This window comes from Fimicolochytrium jonesii (genome assembly GCF_025526975.1).
Source record: "Fimicolochytrium jonesii strain JEL569 chromosome Unknown EV422scaffold_3, whole genome shotgun sequence".
NCBI classification, from domain to species: domain Eukaryota; kingdom Fungi; phylum Chytridiomycota; class Chytridiomycetes; order Spizellomycetales; family Powellomycetaceae; genus Fimicolochytrium; species Fimicolochytrium jonesii.
The window spans coordinates 845,712-860,978 of NW_026515670.1; the positions used below are offsets into that span (position 1 = coordinate 845,712).

Genomic DNA, 15,267 nt, shown 5'->3' on the forward strand with positions numbered 1-15,267 from the left:
GAGCATAGACCCTCTCAGTACTAATACGAAGTTTGAAATTTCATCTTTTTGCGGCGTTTCCGCCACACTAACTCCAACGCGACCGCATTGTACCAAGGCTAAAACCTATCCCTGAAGCTTCAGTAGCCCACCGCCGGCAACATATCGTGCGCATGAAAAACGCTCATCCAGTGATTCCAAGTTTGCGATCACAGACCCACTTTACGATCACATACGGAATCACTATTCCCATTCCCCTTAGATTGAGCTTCGGGATCGTGGTAAAGCGGAATCTGATTGCGTGATGACCGTACTGTCAGTACGTAAAGCGTTGAGAACTGACGATTCACGCGTTTCACGCGTTTACGCGTTTTTAGGACGTGTGTATTTTTCTGCCACCGCGCAACCAAGCTAACGTCGGCCCAACCATGTGGCTCCAATCATCAGTTACAGATTGGTCGCTTCGCTCTGTCTGCAGTATGCTCAAGACCTCTGCAGCCTCGTAGACCTCCGGCGCATCCTGCTCGCCCATATTCAGTACAATGTCACCCAACGTCTCTACAACCCGGTACGAGCATGATGAGCGTCCGGTACAGGCTAACTGCTGGTGTCGATGTGCCAGTTAATGGGATCGAGATGGACTGCAATGTGATGAGCTGATGAGCTGGCCTGTCTCACTCTCTCACTCTAAGACAGTACCAGCATTCAAGAGTTTGAATTCTCAACGGAAGTGGACAGTGAGCCGGGTGAGGACTGGGAGCCCGAATGGAACATTGACGTGAGCACAAGCCTCAGGAATGAGCGGAAGGTTTACTTGTAAACAGAAGGCAGCATATTGTTATTCACCATATTGAAACATCCAACCTGAACGGTAACCTCCCGGCCAGAAATGGAAAAGGAAAGGAGGGCAAATCTGAGCTTCCCCCAGGCAGAACGGGTGAGTGAGCATATGCGATCAGTAGCTTTGACTTTGCTGGAGTGGTATCACAGCAAGGCTGGTAGTATGGGACGACCCAAAGTAATCATCCTTTCTGCCAAGCATTGAGTTGGACACCTCAAGAGAGCTGAGATTGGGCTCCAGGATCTGGCCCTCAAAGCCAAACTCACGGTGCACGTCCAATTCCCTGCGGGACAAGCCCCACCACAGCACGGGGAAAGGGGGCACAGCTTTAAAGAAAGGCATCGCATCGCCATAGGACGTCTGCCATGCGTCTCCCCCAAAAGTATGGCCACCAATGCTGCCAAAAGGAAGTACGCACCTGCACCTGTTCAGCACTGTTCTCCTTCTCCCGAGGTGAAATTTTTTTTTTGCCTCTGGCCCAGCCCGGGCCAAAATCAATGACTAAATACTTGGAAACGCATCATGGACGTGATTCCTCTCCGTTCGCAGCATACAACCGCGTCCTGGACGCCCATCTCCCTCCTATGCCCAAAAAACACGTAACTCGCTAATCTGAGGGTCCGTATTCGGCGGTTGTCTTAAACCAGTCATGTGCATATCCTGCTGCAGGAAAGCCCTCCTCCTCCTCACGTTGAAATCCCCACGTCCTTCTCCCAGCCCGCTCTAATCTCGCCTAAAACGTCTGTCATCCACCTCACGATGTTTCGGTGGAGTCGGGGCTCCGACTGCGGGATTTGACCTGTTGCTGTATGCAAATCCCTGTTGCTGATGCAATACAGCACGACGCTCGCCCGACTACCGAAAAGTTTTTGCTCTCTTCGAAGCTTGCTTCCATGCCTCTATTCGACCAAACCAAAAACATCAATGACCCCGAGTGAAATGTGAACGAACATCCCGCTTTGAAATCCCCGCTGGAAGATATCCACTCGGTGGTACGCAGCAGATACATCGGAGTATGAGGAAGGCAAATTGGCCCCGTAGGCCACTGGGTTGATTGACCGTCCGGGACGCGATGTGATCCGTGCCCGCATCGCATATCTTCTTCCGCCTGGTGCGGTTTCGATCCGAACCGAAATCGCAGCAGGCAGATGACTTTCAACGCGGACAACGCGTTTGGCAGCGACAGGGTGAGCAGATTAAAGGATGAGACTTGCACCATCTTGATACAGTGAAGCGACGCAGCGAGAACAGGGCGGTATGTCTCGCTCTCCTGGCTGCCCCTCCGCGCGACCTGGTTGCATGGTGTCCATGTCATTGATTGTAACTCTACGAAGTCTACTGTCCAAAAATTGAGTCCAGAACCACTCCTACAGCCGCCTCATCGTTGGTCACGGGTGCCACATACGCCGCTGCTTTCTTCGCTCCTTCCATGCCATTGGGCATGACAACGCCGTACTTGACAGTCCCCAACATCCCAGCATCATTCTCTCCATCTCCAAATGCCAGCACATTGTCCACGGTTATGCCGAGTTCATCGCATATGTGTTGCAGAGCGGCTTGTTTGGATGCTTTCAGCGGTAGCAGCTCGAGGGCAAAGGTTAGGGCTTGCGTGAGGTGGAATGATGTTGCAGGGTAATCTGTAACGAGATGCTGGCGGAAAGCTGTGGCCGAAAAAAATAAGGGTAAGATACCAGTGCTTTTCTGACAATACGGGTATGGCCTCGTACCTGGAACTTCTGGGTCGTTGACACAAAGGACCATTTTCTGATGAAAACAATTGTGGATACCGCTTCGTCGAATGAACAGATAGAAGGGGCTCCCAACATCGCCTTACCTGCACTTTCACATCCCCGCTCTCCAACCTCTCCAAAAAGCCCTCGGGCGGCACCTTGACGTCCTCCCCAAACGCTCTCAAAATCTCTAACCAGCCCTTGCCATCCTCCCTCGCAGGCCCGCCCACCCGGCCTCTCGCATCAAGCACGACCTCAAACACCTCATCCGTAACATAAACGAATGTCCCTATCTGCCTCTTCCGATTCTCACGGACAACTCGCCTAACGAAATCCGTTTCCAGGTTTTCGGCCCAGTCAAGGGTTGTCCCGTCGTTCGCGTCGTTTGGCCCGTAGATCAGGCATCCATTTGTATGGATGCAGTGGAAAGGAGTCAGGTTGAGGTCGCGGCGGATATCCAAAGTGGCGGCGAAGGGCTTGCCGGTGGCTATTATGAACGGCAGATCTGGGTGCGACTTGCGGATGGCCAGGATTGCATTGCGCTGGAAGAATGGAAGTCAGTCGTCATTTGGACGAGGTGAACCGGTTGCTCTCAACGTTTGCCTACCGTTTTTGCAGGAACCTCGTGGGCGGAGTCCAGTAGCGTTCCGTCCACGTCGCTGACTATGAGCTTGACGTTCTCCTTCTTGATAGTTGCGGGGTCCATTTTAGTCGTTTGGTGTGTGGTTCCCAGTACAGTCACTTTCCAGACCTCAAATGCAAACCAAATGCACATGCAAACTGCAGAAAGTGGGGATCGACGCGGTGTCATCGATGATCGAGCCCTGCCAAACAGCCTGCCAAACGTCACGGTGAGCAACAAGCTAAACAAGGGACCATCCCCAGAGCAGCCAGAGCTTGCACTCTCTGGATCAAATCGAGCAGCTAGTCAGGCATGTATAGAAATCGGTGCCGGATCGATATCGACCCGCTCTGCCAAAACGACGGACAATTTACTATCGGGATCTGTTGGCTTAACCGGACTGGACGCATTTTGTGTTTCGTGGAAACAACAGCACCCCCTCTGTATCATGACCAGCCTCAGCGCCCCGGAACATTGGAACGGACGTCCGTATTACAATATGAGCTCCGCGATTCATGGGACCATGAAATCAAGTACATGGGAACCGAGCCCGGCGAGGCCCATACCACGCTTCACCAGATCTGCAGAAAGGAATCAGAGTGTCCTCCGACTCGAGATGAAATCCCTCGTGCAGTATATGAAACAAAATTCCCGGGCTCCGCAAAAAAAGGGAATTGGTGTCCTGATGGAAGAGCAGGGTGGGATCTTGTTATGCGAGAGTTTAAAAAGCAAGAGGGCGTTGGAGAGATTTGGACCTGTTTATAGATGGAGGTGGATGTTTCGAAGGGACATGAAGGATGGATGGCGGAAGTTGCGCCGTTTCCAGCGTATAATGGTGCCCGAGGGAGAGGAGTGGAGGTTTGACGAAAAGCTGAGTCAGTAAGACTCGGATGACCAGGTGGAGTTAGACCAGGAAGGTAGCGAAATCGCGGCTACCGATGATGAGGGCAGACGAGGATGTCGCTGAAGAGGCAAATAGGCTCAGCTTCCCGGTAAGCCAATGCACAATGCAATAATCAGGACGACCGTGCGGATGTCCGTGCAGATGGCTTTTCCAATGCGCAACAGAAACGCGAGGCCCGGCTGCTTCAGTGCCGAAGCGCCCGATGAAACTTATTCCCAGCGGGGTGTAACTAATGGACGCGCTGGGACAGAGACTTCCAGCGCATCCTTCAACCCACGGCCTCCGAGCTTCGGCGGACCCACGTCAGGAGTCAGGACTCCCCAGCTTCGAGAGCTGCTTGATCATCAGTAAAACGACCAGCCAACCGCTATTCCCCCGGCGTACGGACTCCGCGGAGGCCTGTCAGTGAGAGTCTGGGACTGAACGAGCTAAAGGTGGTTGTTGCCAACGTGCCAAGTCGACCGTCGTTACTACGTGACACACACCACCGCGTCACAAAGGTCCGACAATACGGGAGATCGGAGGGCTGATTGGACACGTCCGAGTCGGAAAGCGCTTAAACCTTAATCTCGCTCATTAGCCGTCGGAAATGACAGGGGTCCGTCACATTAGAACTCTGGCGAGCGGGGTTGATATGAGCGTCCTTACTTGCGTCCGCCGTTCCGGAAAAACGTTACATAGGAAGTCATCCCATTCCTGAAAGTGTCGGCCGTCCGTTAGTCGGTGCTCGTATGCGGCTTCTCGAGAGGGGTATATTTCCGCTTTTCACGCCCCGTTCCCAAACTGCCAGAGAATGGAACCGGCCAATGAGGCCAAGGTTGACCCAACGTCAAAGGCCGCACCCGCTGCCGTAGATATGAACGACGGTAGGGAAGCAGTGCCAGGATATTTCTTAGGGTGCAACTGCTCTTTCTGAGTTCTGGTTCTGGATCTAGTAACCTCGCCAAGAAGTTCCGCTCGCCATGGGAAGAGTTATCAAGGTTAGACGTCGTTGCAGCGCTAAGTTACGGCTCTAACATACTTATTACTGACCGCTCTCAAACTCCCAGTTCGGGCTTTGGGACGAAAGACACTGGCATACCAGAAACGGCAGCTTTTCACCAACATCTGTTGCGTTGCGTATGTGTGATCAAAGCCGGATCGTTTGATGTCACAATCGTTTAGCCCACCCCTTTGTTGCTGCCTTTTTGATTAGATGCTGTCCACTGTTGATGGTGGTGCTTTCGGCAGCGCTGGGAAAGGTTATCCAAAATCTCGTCGACAAGTCTACAGCGCCGAGAGGTAGTCATTCCTCGCCCCATCTCGTTGTGTACGCAGCCTTCTTGACCCTGCGATTGATATCTTCCGGCCACCCCTAGATATTATTTACTGTTCCTCCGTCGTTGCGCTCGATGACTCGAACTTCCCACTCCAGAACGTGTCGGACCCGCTGCTACCGTCGACTCCGCCAATGATCAATGGCAACAAAATCCTTGGCACCTCAGAGGATCTGGTCTATCATGCGAACTTCCTGGTCGGTCCAACCCAGAATGGCCCACCCAGTGCAGGTAGCTTGGTCGGAAATGCTCCATGCGTCAGATACTTTGGGACCGGGTACAGCTATCGCACTGGGGATCCTTACGCCACTGACCCGCAAGTGGCCGCCAGCGCGAACTACGCTACATACGATAGGTATGTCACAACCGTGAATGTTTTGAGAACGATCATCTTTGCTTATCTCGCCCTCTACACAAAGTACTTACTCCCCGGAGCCGCGGGGTGGATGGCTTTCGCCGACCGTTGCTACGAAGCTGGCCCGGTATCTGTTTCAATATGAACTTCGTCCATGGGCCTTCGTCAGTCAGAGCAGCAGCGTTACGAATGCGGGCTCGCGTGAGCAAGGGCCGCTCATCCCAATCACACCCGCTTTGTCCACCTTCACCCCTCTGAAACCCGCTACAGCAGCGAATGGACTGCTGGATACGATTGAAAGCAGGCTTTACGTGAATGCCACAACGACGGGAGGCAATCTGAATCTTGCCGGAGTCGAAAGCGTCCCGTTCTTCCAAAACGTTGGAAGCGATATCAATCTCGCACTTGGAACGGCGATTCGAAACGCCGTGGACAGGTTATCTACGATAGATAAGAGCATCTTTTTCGAATCCGACCCAGATCCAGACACCGTTTCGAAGTTCCTGGTAGATGTGTCTGGCGTGACCAACTCGGTTCCATACGGAGGTACGCTTTCCATTGTGTAGCTGCCGATGACTTATCCCGGTCTGCCATAGTAGACCTCACACAATCATGCACTTTTAGCTCTTCACCTCGATACTATCGATCATGCGGCGAAGAAGTACAAGTATACGATGCAGATTGGCAAAGACAAACGATTTGAGGCCGCTGCAGGATATCCTACCGCAGGTCTTCGCCAGGTTTTGCAGCAGGCACAGCTCAACGGCGCCATCCGTAAGAACTTTTCATCCAACTGTTCCGATTGCGGAGTTTTTCCTGAAACTTACATACGCTCACAACCTTGCAGTCCGGACAAGTAACCCCGGAACGTACGGAGCTGCCGCGATCACCGCAAGTACCCGCGCTTTCCCGATCGTCCAAAGCACGCGCCTCGACATTCCCTTCTCATCTTTCATCGGGCGTATCCTCTTTCCGTTCGGTGTCTCGTTCCTCACCCCATTCTTTGTTGTGACTTTGGTGAAGGAGAAGGAGGACAGGATCATGGGGATGATGAGAATGGTTCGTTTGGAGATGGTTGGTCAGGTATTGAGGCTTGGAGCGATATTCTGACTCCATCTTCCTTGCCTGTTGTAGAACGGGCTGAAAGTGTGGACATATTGGCTGGCCCATTACATCCATTTTTACTCCCTCCATATCCTATCCGCTGCGGTTTTCCTGATTGTCGGAGCCGCCGTCAAAATGGTAGGGATTTTCAGGGGACATGGCTTAGCGAACGAAGGCTAATCCAACCTCTTTTCAATAGTCTATGTTCACGAAGACTTCACCTGGCGTGCTGATTTTAGTCCTGTTCATATGGGGCCATGGTAACTATGCCTCCAGTGTCGTCGAGCATGAAAGATTAGCTAATATCTGATTGACTAAAACTTACTTCACAGCTCAAGTTGCCCTGTCCTTCTTGCTCGGTGCTCTTTTCGGAACATCGCGCACCGGGTTGGGTGAGTAGCTTCCGCGCGTTCAATGCAAAGGGCATTTCAACTGATACTGATTGCCCTCTATAGTCGTGACTTTCCTCATCATCCTGTGCAGTGTCCTAGTCTCTCTCGCTGGCGACAGTCTTTTCGTCGACCAAGCAGCACCGTCAGGCTACTTTGTCTGGCCACCATTCGCTTTCTATCGGATCCTCACGGTCCTCAACCGCACATCCTTCCAAAAGACGGAACGTCCTTACACGATCAGTCGCATCCGTCCAGGGGATGAGGTGTTTACAGCCATCATGTTCATGATCTGGGAATGGTTCGTGTTGATGGCACTGGCGATATGGCTTGGGAATGGGGGGTGGAGCAAGCTTGTGTTTGCGACCAAGCATCGGTTAGCGAATAGGAGGAAACAAAACGATCTTGGCAAAGTAAGTGTATCATGGCATATTTCAAAAACTGCACATGAAGACGCGTACTTACAAACTCCGCGATCACTACGCTCAGCAGGTAACAGACGAAGAGGCCCAACAACCGCCAGAAAACTACACATCTCATGAAGACGCAGACGTCACCGCCGAACGAGCGCGCGTGACCGCTCTAGCCGAGCATAACAGCAATCCGCTCATCCTCAAAGACTTGCAAAAGACCTACGCGACCACGGGCAAGAAGGCGTTGAAAACACTCACCCTAGCTGTGGAGTCTGATCTTGTGTTTGGTACGTTAGGACGTGCTTAGGATCTACGATAATCAGCATACTGACACGGTGGTTTACAGGTCTGTTGGGACCAAACGGGGCTGGAAAGTCTACGACGATCAGCATCCTGACTGGACTGTATGATGCGACGGGAGGCAAGGCGTATATCGCGGGCTATGACATTTACTCGGAGCAGGAAGACGTGTGGAGGGTCGTGGGTATTTGCCCACAGCATGGTAAGTTGGCTGACCGAAAAAGCATTTTCCCATATTGCGCATGCTCACCCGCGTCTACCTTGTTGCTAGACATCCTCTGGGATGATCTCACTTGTGAAGAGCACTTGCTCTTCTACGCACGGCTGAAGGGCATATCACCATCAGAAGAAAAGAAGGTGGTGGAAGAGAGTCTAAGAACCGTCGCGCTGCATGGCGCGTTCAAGAATAGGCTATCGAAAGGACTGAGTGGCGGGGAGAAGCGGCGTCTCTCCATCGCGATTGCTTTGGTTGGGCATCCCAAAGTGGTCTTCTTAGATGAACCTACGGTAGGGTGGCAATGCTCACGTTTCCTACTGCCGGGACTCGTCTCGGATACTGAACGTCGTGTTATTCGCCTCTTCATAGACGGGGCTTGACCCGGAAGTCCGTCGTCTCATCTGGGACATCATCCAGCAGGCCAGGATAGGCAAGACGATCATCTTGGTAAGTTCTGTCCGCCCGGTTTTAGCGCCAGGAATTAGACAAGCTGACCCAATTCATTTCACAGACAACGCACTCCATGGAAGAAGCCGAAGTACTTTGCCAACGCATCGGCATCATGTCTCAAGGCACGTTGCGCTGTCTCGGCTCCCCGCTCCGCCTCAAACAACTCTACGCAAACTCCTTCCGTCTCTCTTTCTCCTCCACGTCTGAAGACACCATGCCCGCAGCCACACAATTTGTGGAATCACAAGTGCTGCCGTCCGGCGGTGAATGGCAGCGAGACGAGAGTTTTGCCTCACAGGCGACGTATTCATTCCCTAAGGTGAAATCATCAAAAGAATCTACCCCGTATAACACAAATATGGCAACCCAAATACTAAATGACATATTTTGTTTCAAATTGGTAGGATGATGACCGGTTACCTGTGTCCAAGGTGTTTGAGATTATGCAGGAACATGCTGAACTTCATGGCATTTCGGAATACGGAATCGGAGAAACTACGTTGGAAGAGGTGTTTGTGAGGATCATTGGAGCGGACGGCGAGGAGGCTTCCGCAGAGTGAGCGACATTATTGGAACATGGTGGGACTCATATTACTCTTTTCACTGCAATCCACCTGACATGGCTTTATGTAACTGTACGCGGACCATGGACTGTCGCACTTTTCTGTATAATACACACTGGACATTCTCCTTCTGCGAAGGATGAAATCATCCGGCGGCCCCGTTCCACATGTCGAAGGCGTGATAGCTCCGGATGCAACACTCCATATTCTGTCCCCAATCCATCTTCTATTCGAAGCCAGTCCTTCCATATGATGCTTCGCCCGCAATGCCCTTCCTCCGATGCATGAAACCAGTCCACCCGTCCGTCGCTAAATCCCAAAACGTTCACTCGATTGAACCATCTGAAGCTAGATTTGAGATATATTGAGGAGACGGAGTATGCACTATACAACGCTACGGCTCGTCCAACATTACTGTTGTATCCAAAAGCGAGACTTCGAAAAATTTACTGCTGGTAGCTCCAGACTCTAGAAGAAAGTTCAAAAGCCGCTTTAGCACTCGAGTCATAGAGTCGACAAACCAAATTACGCAAATAAGCCTCACCCCTTGAGGTAACCGTCAGCGGTAGCAAGGCGGTTGATGGAGTCGTCAGACTCGCCCAGAGCGCGGACGAAGCCGGACAGAGCGTAGGTCTCGAAGGTACCGGTCAGACGGCCAGAAGCGTCGACATCGGCGACGTTGATCTGGACGGAGGCGTGGTCCTTAGCGGTGATAAGGCGGCCAGTGGCAGAGCACTTGCGGGGAATGTAGAGGTCGACGACCTGGTGTGGGTGCAAGTATTGATAAGTCCGACGAACGTTCTTGCAAAGAACCGGCAGCGATTCTCCTCCCAATTCGAGAGTGAAAACCTCCAGAGCCGAGCCTCGACTAGCTGACCCCAAAATTCCTCCATCCCACGGTTCCCTCCCAAACGACACAGCGACACTAACCTGGCCCTTCTCGTTCTCCATTGCTGACTGTGAGGGTGTGTGGAATGACCGAAAGGGGATGTCCAGGTATTATCGTACTGCTAAGTGCGCAAAAGGAGGAAGGGACCGCACGGCCGTTGGACGTTTTCTTCCCCAGACGACGCTTCGGAAAATAAATCACGGGAATCTCACATGACGCGTGTGACGTTTAAATGCCATCAAGTTTCCGTCGTGAAATTCGAACATCCAATTCGGCGTTTTGCGAATCTTCAAGCGCCCTCGTCAGGTGAAGCACTTGCAACGATGTACAGGCCTTGCCTGCTAGCTGCGACCAGAAGACGGTCTAGAGGGACCACTCGCTTCCTCTCAACCCCCGATCCCACCCACGCCCGATCCATCCTTGGCGGCTTACTCCGACCCACTTGCGCGAATGTTTCGACGTATGCCAACAAACCACCTCCAGGGACGAATATCAAAAGGGCCAGCGTAGGCCGGCACGAACGCCGGGGACCACCGAAGGAACGGCCTTCGAAGTTGCAGGAAGACAAGGACCATGATCGCAAACCTTCTCGCGGCAGCTATGCGGCCAGGGATGAAGGGCGAGATAAAACACGCAGCGCCCCGTCGTCGCGAGGGCAGAAGGACGAGAATGAGTTTCGAGCATCTCCTCGTGGCAATTCTGAGGGTGGGAACAAGCACAGCGGGCCATCCTCAAAGTGGAGGGTAGACGAGGGTGGCTTCTATGACTCCCTCCACGGCGAATCTGCGGAGATGAATAATCGCCGCGCACCGCCGTCGAGGGGGAATGATGTTCGGGAATCTCCTGGCGGCGGATACGAAAAAAACGCAGCGCGAGGAGGATCGCGCAGCGCGCCGTCGTCAAGGTGGCAGGGAGAAGACAATGACATGCGGGCTGGCAAGTCGGCAGAGAGGAATGTAGGGCGAAACGGACTCCGCAGCGGTCCTCAGTCAAGGAGACAAGAAGACGAGGATGACAGCCGAATGCCGTCCAAGCCGCGGAATGATCGGAGCACCAAAGAGGACCGGATCGACCGGAATTTAACTCGGGGTACGGCTGACTATGGGCGTTCGAGTGGGGAGGCCTCGAAGAGGAAAGACTTGGAGGAGGAGGATGCGGGCAACCCCTTTGCTGAATGCACTTCGTACAGCTCGGGTACGGGCGATACGACCATACAATCCCGGAACGCAGACCGGAATAGGACCGGAGTCGCCGGAGCTAGCGGCGGCGACTCATATGACGAACCCTCGTGCTTGGACCAGAACCCGGAGGAAGGCGATGAACCTCACTTGGAAAGACGAAAATGGATCAAAAAGCCAAAGATCAAACCAAAAAGCGTCTTTGAGGACACCCCAGTCGAAGTGATCTGGCAGGAGCCCGACGAGGACGGCAACCGACGTTGGCGCCCGGCTTCCAAGAAGGGAATCGTGCCGATCACTGAAGGATACAAGATCAACGTGCCGATGTATGATTCCGAGGGCAATCCTAGCCAGGAAAAGCGGATCATCCTAGATGTTCTGTTCTCTACCTGGGGACCCGTCCTTCAAAAGTGGCTAATGGATGAAGCATACAATGCGCCACTCATTGGCCTTTCCGGCATGCAGAGACCGCATTACACCCCGGGCACCAAGAACTTGAACCCGATTCATGCACTCACGATCGCAACGCCGCAGAATAAGGTTTTGGTTGTCATGCCTGGACGCATGACGCGAGCGCATTGGCGTAAATTCAATCCGATCTTGTTCAACAAGATTCTGAAGAACGAGAACGTGAAGAAGATAGGAGTAGACATCAACGATATGCTTGATCGGCTGCAGGTTGACTGGAAACAAGCCTTCAATTCGCGCAACTACTGTGGGATATACGACGTGGCTCAAGTGTTGCGGATGGACACGGAATTTTATGACCATCCACCTCCGAAAAGGTTGAAAGCACGAAAGCATACCGTCAGCTATTTGGCAGAGATGAAGGAGCGGCAAATCAAAGAACCTCTACCGGATATGCCGCCTCTTGGGAAGGGTGTACCAATCGTGGATCCGAAGACGCGCATGCTAGCGGAGCGATATATCAACATCGATCTGCAGCAAGCACAAGCCGACGCTAAATGGACTGGGAATCCGTTGCAAGAACCCTGGGTTGGATTCACGGCCATCAACGCATGGCTTCCTATTGCATTATGGGAAGCTGGGCAGGAGAGTATGGCGCCGCCAACATTCCTCAACGCCGTCGAGCAGCAAAAGATATCGAAAACACGGCCGGCCAAGGGCGAATTCACTCTGAAAGTGCAGTTGGCCATGAAGCAACTCGAACAAAAGCTCGCTGTGCAAAAACAGCTGAAGGAAGCGGGCGAAGAAGTGCCGTTCGAAGAGATGTCTCCCGACGAACAACGGGCATGCTTCCTCAAGCGACGAGCCAATGCGGACCAGTTGGAGCAGAAAAGTGCGCTCAGGTTCCCGAACCCTATCCCTAGGCATCTGACTCCAGTTGGCGTAGCGGATCTGAAGAAACAGGCGAAGAAAGAGGCGGAAGCCCAAGCGGTTGCTGATGGGGACGTGACTGGCACCGAAGCTGAGGATGTGGATGAAATTGTTGAGGATGAGATCGAGGAGGACAGATACGACTACGTTGACGCACCCCTCCCTACCGTCGAAGTCGAAAATCGGTCACAGCAGGAGAAGCAGTACTCAAAGTTCATCTTGGATTCGGGTGAGGAAGACCTCTCCGAGGACTTCGACCAGATACCCCACGATAAGTTGGACGATGAGTACGACCGCGTCGCAGACAGATTCGATTACGATGACTTGCCACCGCTGGAGCCCCGTGACCCTCGTGACTACGTGACGGATTCCGACTTTTTTGAAGACACGTTGCGGGAAACGCAGGACGCACTTGAAGGCCGGTTTAAGGAGAGAGAGGAGCAGTATAAGAAGCGGAAGCAGAAGGGGGAATCGGCTGAATCTTCGAGAGGCCAGAAATGATCGTATAAGAAATGTTTGGCACAAAATCTCAACCAGCCCGCACTTTCGCATCTTTCCTACATGGCAGTCCGCCTCGCCGTGCTGAGTTGAGTGGCGGGGGGTTGAAAGAAGGCTGCTTTTCATGATTTATCTAGGGCGTATTGCCAGTTTCTGTCACGATCGTTAGTCAACATAGGCTGCAATTTCCGGGCCTAACGATGGGCGGCGGACATGTAGTGCTAGATTCGTCAAGTGGTATGGCATGATACATATGTACAGATTACTGCTTTCTATATCTTGAGGATGATGAACCTTCTGGAGCGCTGATGTGAACGAGCCTTGTAAGGCAAGAAGCTCTGGCTGTGCGGTCCCCACAATGCCTACGCCCTAATTACCTCTAGATCTAAGGGTAGGTCGACGTTGAAAAAGCGCGGCTTTGTCCCATTACCCGAGCTCCGACTAGTGTTCTACCGATCCCCGAAAAATGAAAGCGATCTCGTTAGCGCGGTCTTGTCTCCGAGCGACAAGGATGTGAAAAAAGGGGTTCTGATCCTCATCTTTCGGATGTCTCAACTGTTGGCCGATGGTTTCTCAGGTATGGCGTCCTTCGGAGGCCCGTCATCCGGCCACAGTTTCGCAAAAGTGAAAGATACCCGCTGCTCCGGCGTGTAATCCGCCCAATTGAAAGAGCCTATCACCACGCGGGTTCGCAGAACCGGTCCGACGGGTTTTCCAGTCTTTGGGTTGACAAATCCATGAAGCGTGAACTGCGCTCGTTTTACCCATGTGCCGTACAGATGGCGCGGGGCAAAGTCTCGGAACGGCGATACGTTTTTTGTCGCCAGCATCTGAAGTTGCTCCTTCATTCCCTTTTTATGCATCTCCTTCGGTGAAAAGTATGCATTGCCGATGGTTGATATGCAGTTGCGGAACCCGTCGAAATTCGACCGCCAGAAAATGCACTCCATAGCAGTCTCGGTGTCCGGTATGGACACGACTCGGCCATCGAAGAAGGCCGCTCCGCCCAACATCCGTTCCCGAACAGGCTCCTTCAAATCGTCCCAGTTGGCTCGGCTGAGGTGGTAATTTAGGCGAGCGGCGGCGTAGGACGCCGGAACAGACGCAAGTTTCTGGAGGCGTCCATTGTACATGTGTTGTTGGGGTTGCACATTATGGCTTTTCTTCAATTTTGAGGATGCTTTGTGTCTTCGTTTGTTTGAACCGCCTTCCCCGCCTTCGGTTTCGTCGACCTTATCTTCATCTTCCTCAGGTATCACTGAATCAGATACAGGTGTTGCAGGAAAAACCAACGATATTTCGTCTGACTGAGTGTACCCCAGCACGGGGTTGAACCGTTGAACAAGATCCACGGTCGTGTTGACCATGGCTTCAGTGAGGCGCACGTCAAATGGCTTGACAATGCCCTTCGTGAAGGTGCTGAAAGCCACGCCGTCTAATCGAATCACATATGGCTTATCGTTCGGTACTAACGGGTCGAGGTTCTTCTCTATGACTTTGATTCTGAGAGACGCCAGTATTAGCTCCTTGCGAAATGGTAAAGGCAGCTGACACCTGGGCCGAGAGCGCTTGCCCGCCGAACCATTCTTAAACAACTTACTTGTCGGCGAGACCCGTCGCATACATGGAGTACAGGGCATCGTGGGCGGTCTTGGGCAGGCCAGAAGCCAGCTCCGGCGAGTCGGCGCTCATTGAAGTTAAGGTTTTCAGCGACCGAAAATTTGTAAGAGGCAACCGGTGGTAAGCCTGCCTGCAGCGTAGTCGGAGGTGGGAAACTACAGAGCCTCGATATGGGAGAAAGAGCATTTCACGGTCCAAAAGGTATCGCCATCGAATAAATACAGAGTAGTTGCCCCGCCCGAGCGAGCGAAACCTCGGGAATCGATCGGGAGGGGGATTCGAAGGACGCGAGGGCAACGGTGGCGCAGCGCAGTGTGACGCGTGTGTCATCGGTGTCATCCTTGCGGGCTTTCTCGCAAACGGCAAATTGACAGTTCGTCCCAATTCCACCCCCGATTCCTTCCATCGCAAGTCTCGTCGAGACGAAAGCCAGCCGAAATTGGATTAGCTCTCAAAGTAAAAGCAATGGCTGCTGATACAAAGCCAGCAGAAACCACTCTGGTGCGCTTTGTATGCTGCATTTGCCAATGAGGGGCTGGGGGAAACTGATCTAAAGCCCGT

At 52.8% G+C, this 15,267-nt stretch overlaps 5 protein-coding genes across 5 annotated transcripts; 2 read left to right on the forward strand and 3 right to left on the reverse strand.

Moving 5' to 3' along the window:
- Positions 1-2,155: 2,155 nt before the first annotated feature.
- Positions 2,156-3,256, reverse strand: EV422DRAFT_564370 (HAD-like domain-containing protein; the record flags this gene model as incomplete). The annotated part of the gene is made up of 4 exons (XM_053072192.1): positions 2,156-2,481; positions 2,548-2,584; positions 2,655-3,092; positions 3,158-3,256. 4 exons carry the CDS (start codon positions 3,254-3,256, stop codon positions 2,156-2,158), a joined length of 900 nt encoding a protein of 299 aa, XP_052928718.1.
- Positions 3,257-4,677: 1,421 nt separating this feature from the next.
- Positions 4,678-9,452, forward strand: EV422DRAFT_242205 (uncharacterized protein). The gene is made up of 18 exons (XM_053065662.1): positions 4,678-4,942; positions 5,012-5,056; positions 5,126-5,195; positions 5,272-5,357; positions 5,435-5,747; positions 5,812-6,293; positions 6,372-6,521; positions 6,595-6,806; positions 6,882-6,989; positions 7,051-7,111; positions 7,184-7,243; positions 7,307-7,653; positions 7,730-7,940; positions 8,000-8,155; positions 8,225-8,460; positions 8,540-8,617; positions 8,682-8,939; positions 9,025-9,452. Exons 1-18 carry the CDS (start codon positions 4,870-4,872, stop codon positions 9,178-9,180), a joined length of 3,102 nt encoding a protein of 1,033 aa, XP_052928719.1. The 5' UTR covers positions 4,678-4,869; the 3' UTR covers positions 9,181-9,452.
- Positions 9,453-9,530: 78 nt separating this feature from the next.
- On the reverse strand, positions 9,531-10,227 carry EV422DRAFT_242275 (30S ribosomal protein S21e). The gene is made up of 3 exons (XM_053065663.1): positions 10,114-10,227; positions 9,728-9,945; positions 9,531-9,651 (listed from the first exon to the last, which is right to left on the reverse strand). Exons 1-3 carry the CDS (start codon positions 10,132-10,134, stop codon positions 9,630-9,632), a joined length of 261 nt encoding a protein of 86 aa, XP_052928720.1. The 5' UTR covers positions 10,135-10,227; the 3' UTR covers positions 9,531-9,629.
- A 127-nt stretch (positions 10,228-10,354) lies between these two features.
- Positions 10,355-13,290, forward strand: EV422DRAFT_517147 (uncharacterized protein). The gene has a single exon (XM_053069427.1). It carries the CDS (start codon positions 10,396-10,398, stop codon positions 13,087-13,089), a length of 2,694 nt encoding a protein of 897 aa, XP_052928721.1. The 5' UTR covers positions 10,355-10,395; the 3' UTR covers positions 13,090-13,290.
- Positions 13,291-13,637: 347 nt separating this feature from the next.
- EV422DRAFT_564374 (tRNAHis guanylyltransferase-domain-containing protein) lies at positions 13,638-14,778 on the reverse strand (the record flags this gene model as incomplete). Its single annotated transcript, XM_053072193.1, has 2 exons — positions 13,638-14,589; positions 14,687-14,778. 2 exons carry the CDS (start codon positions 14,776-14,778, stop codon positions 13,638-13,640), a joined length of 1,044 nt encoding a protein of 347 aa, XP_052928722.1.
- Positions 14,779-15,267: the final 489 nt, after the last annotated feature.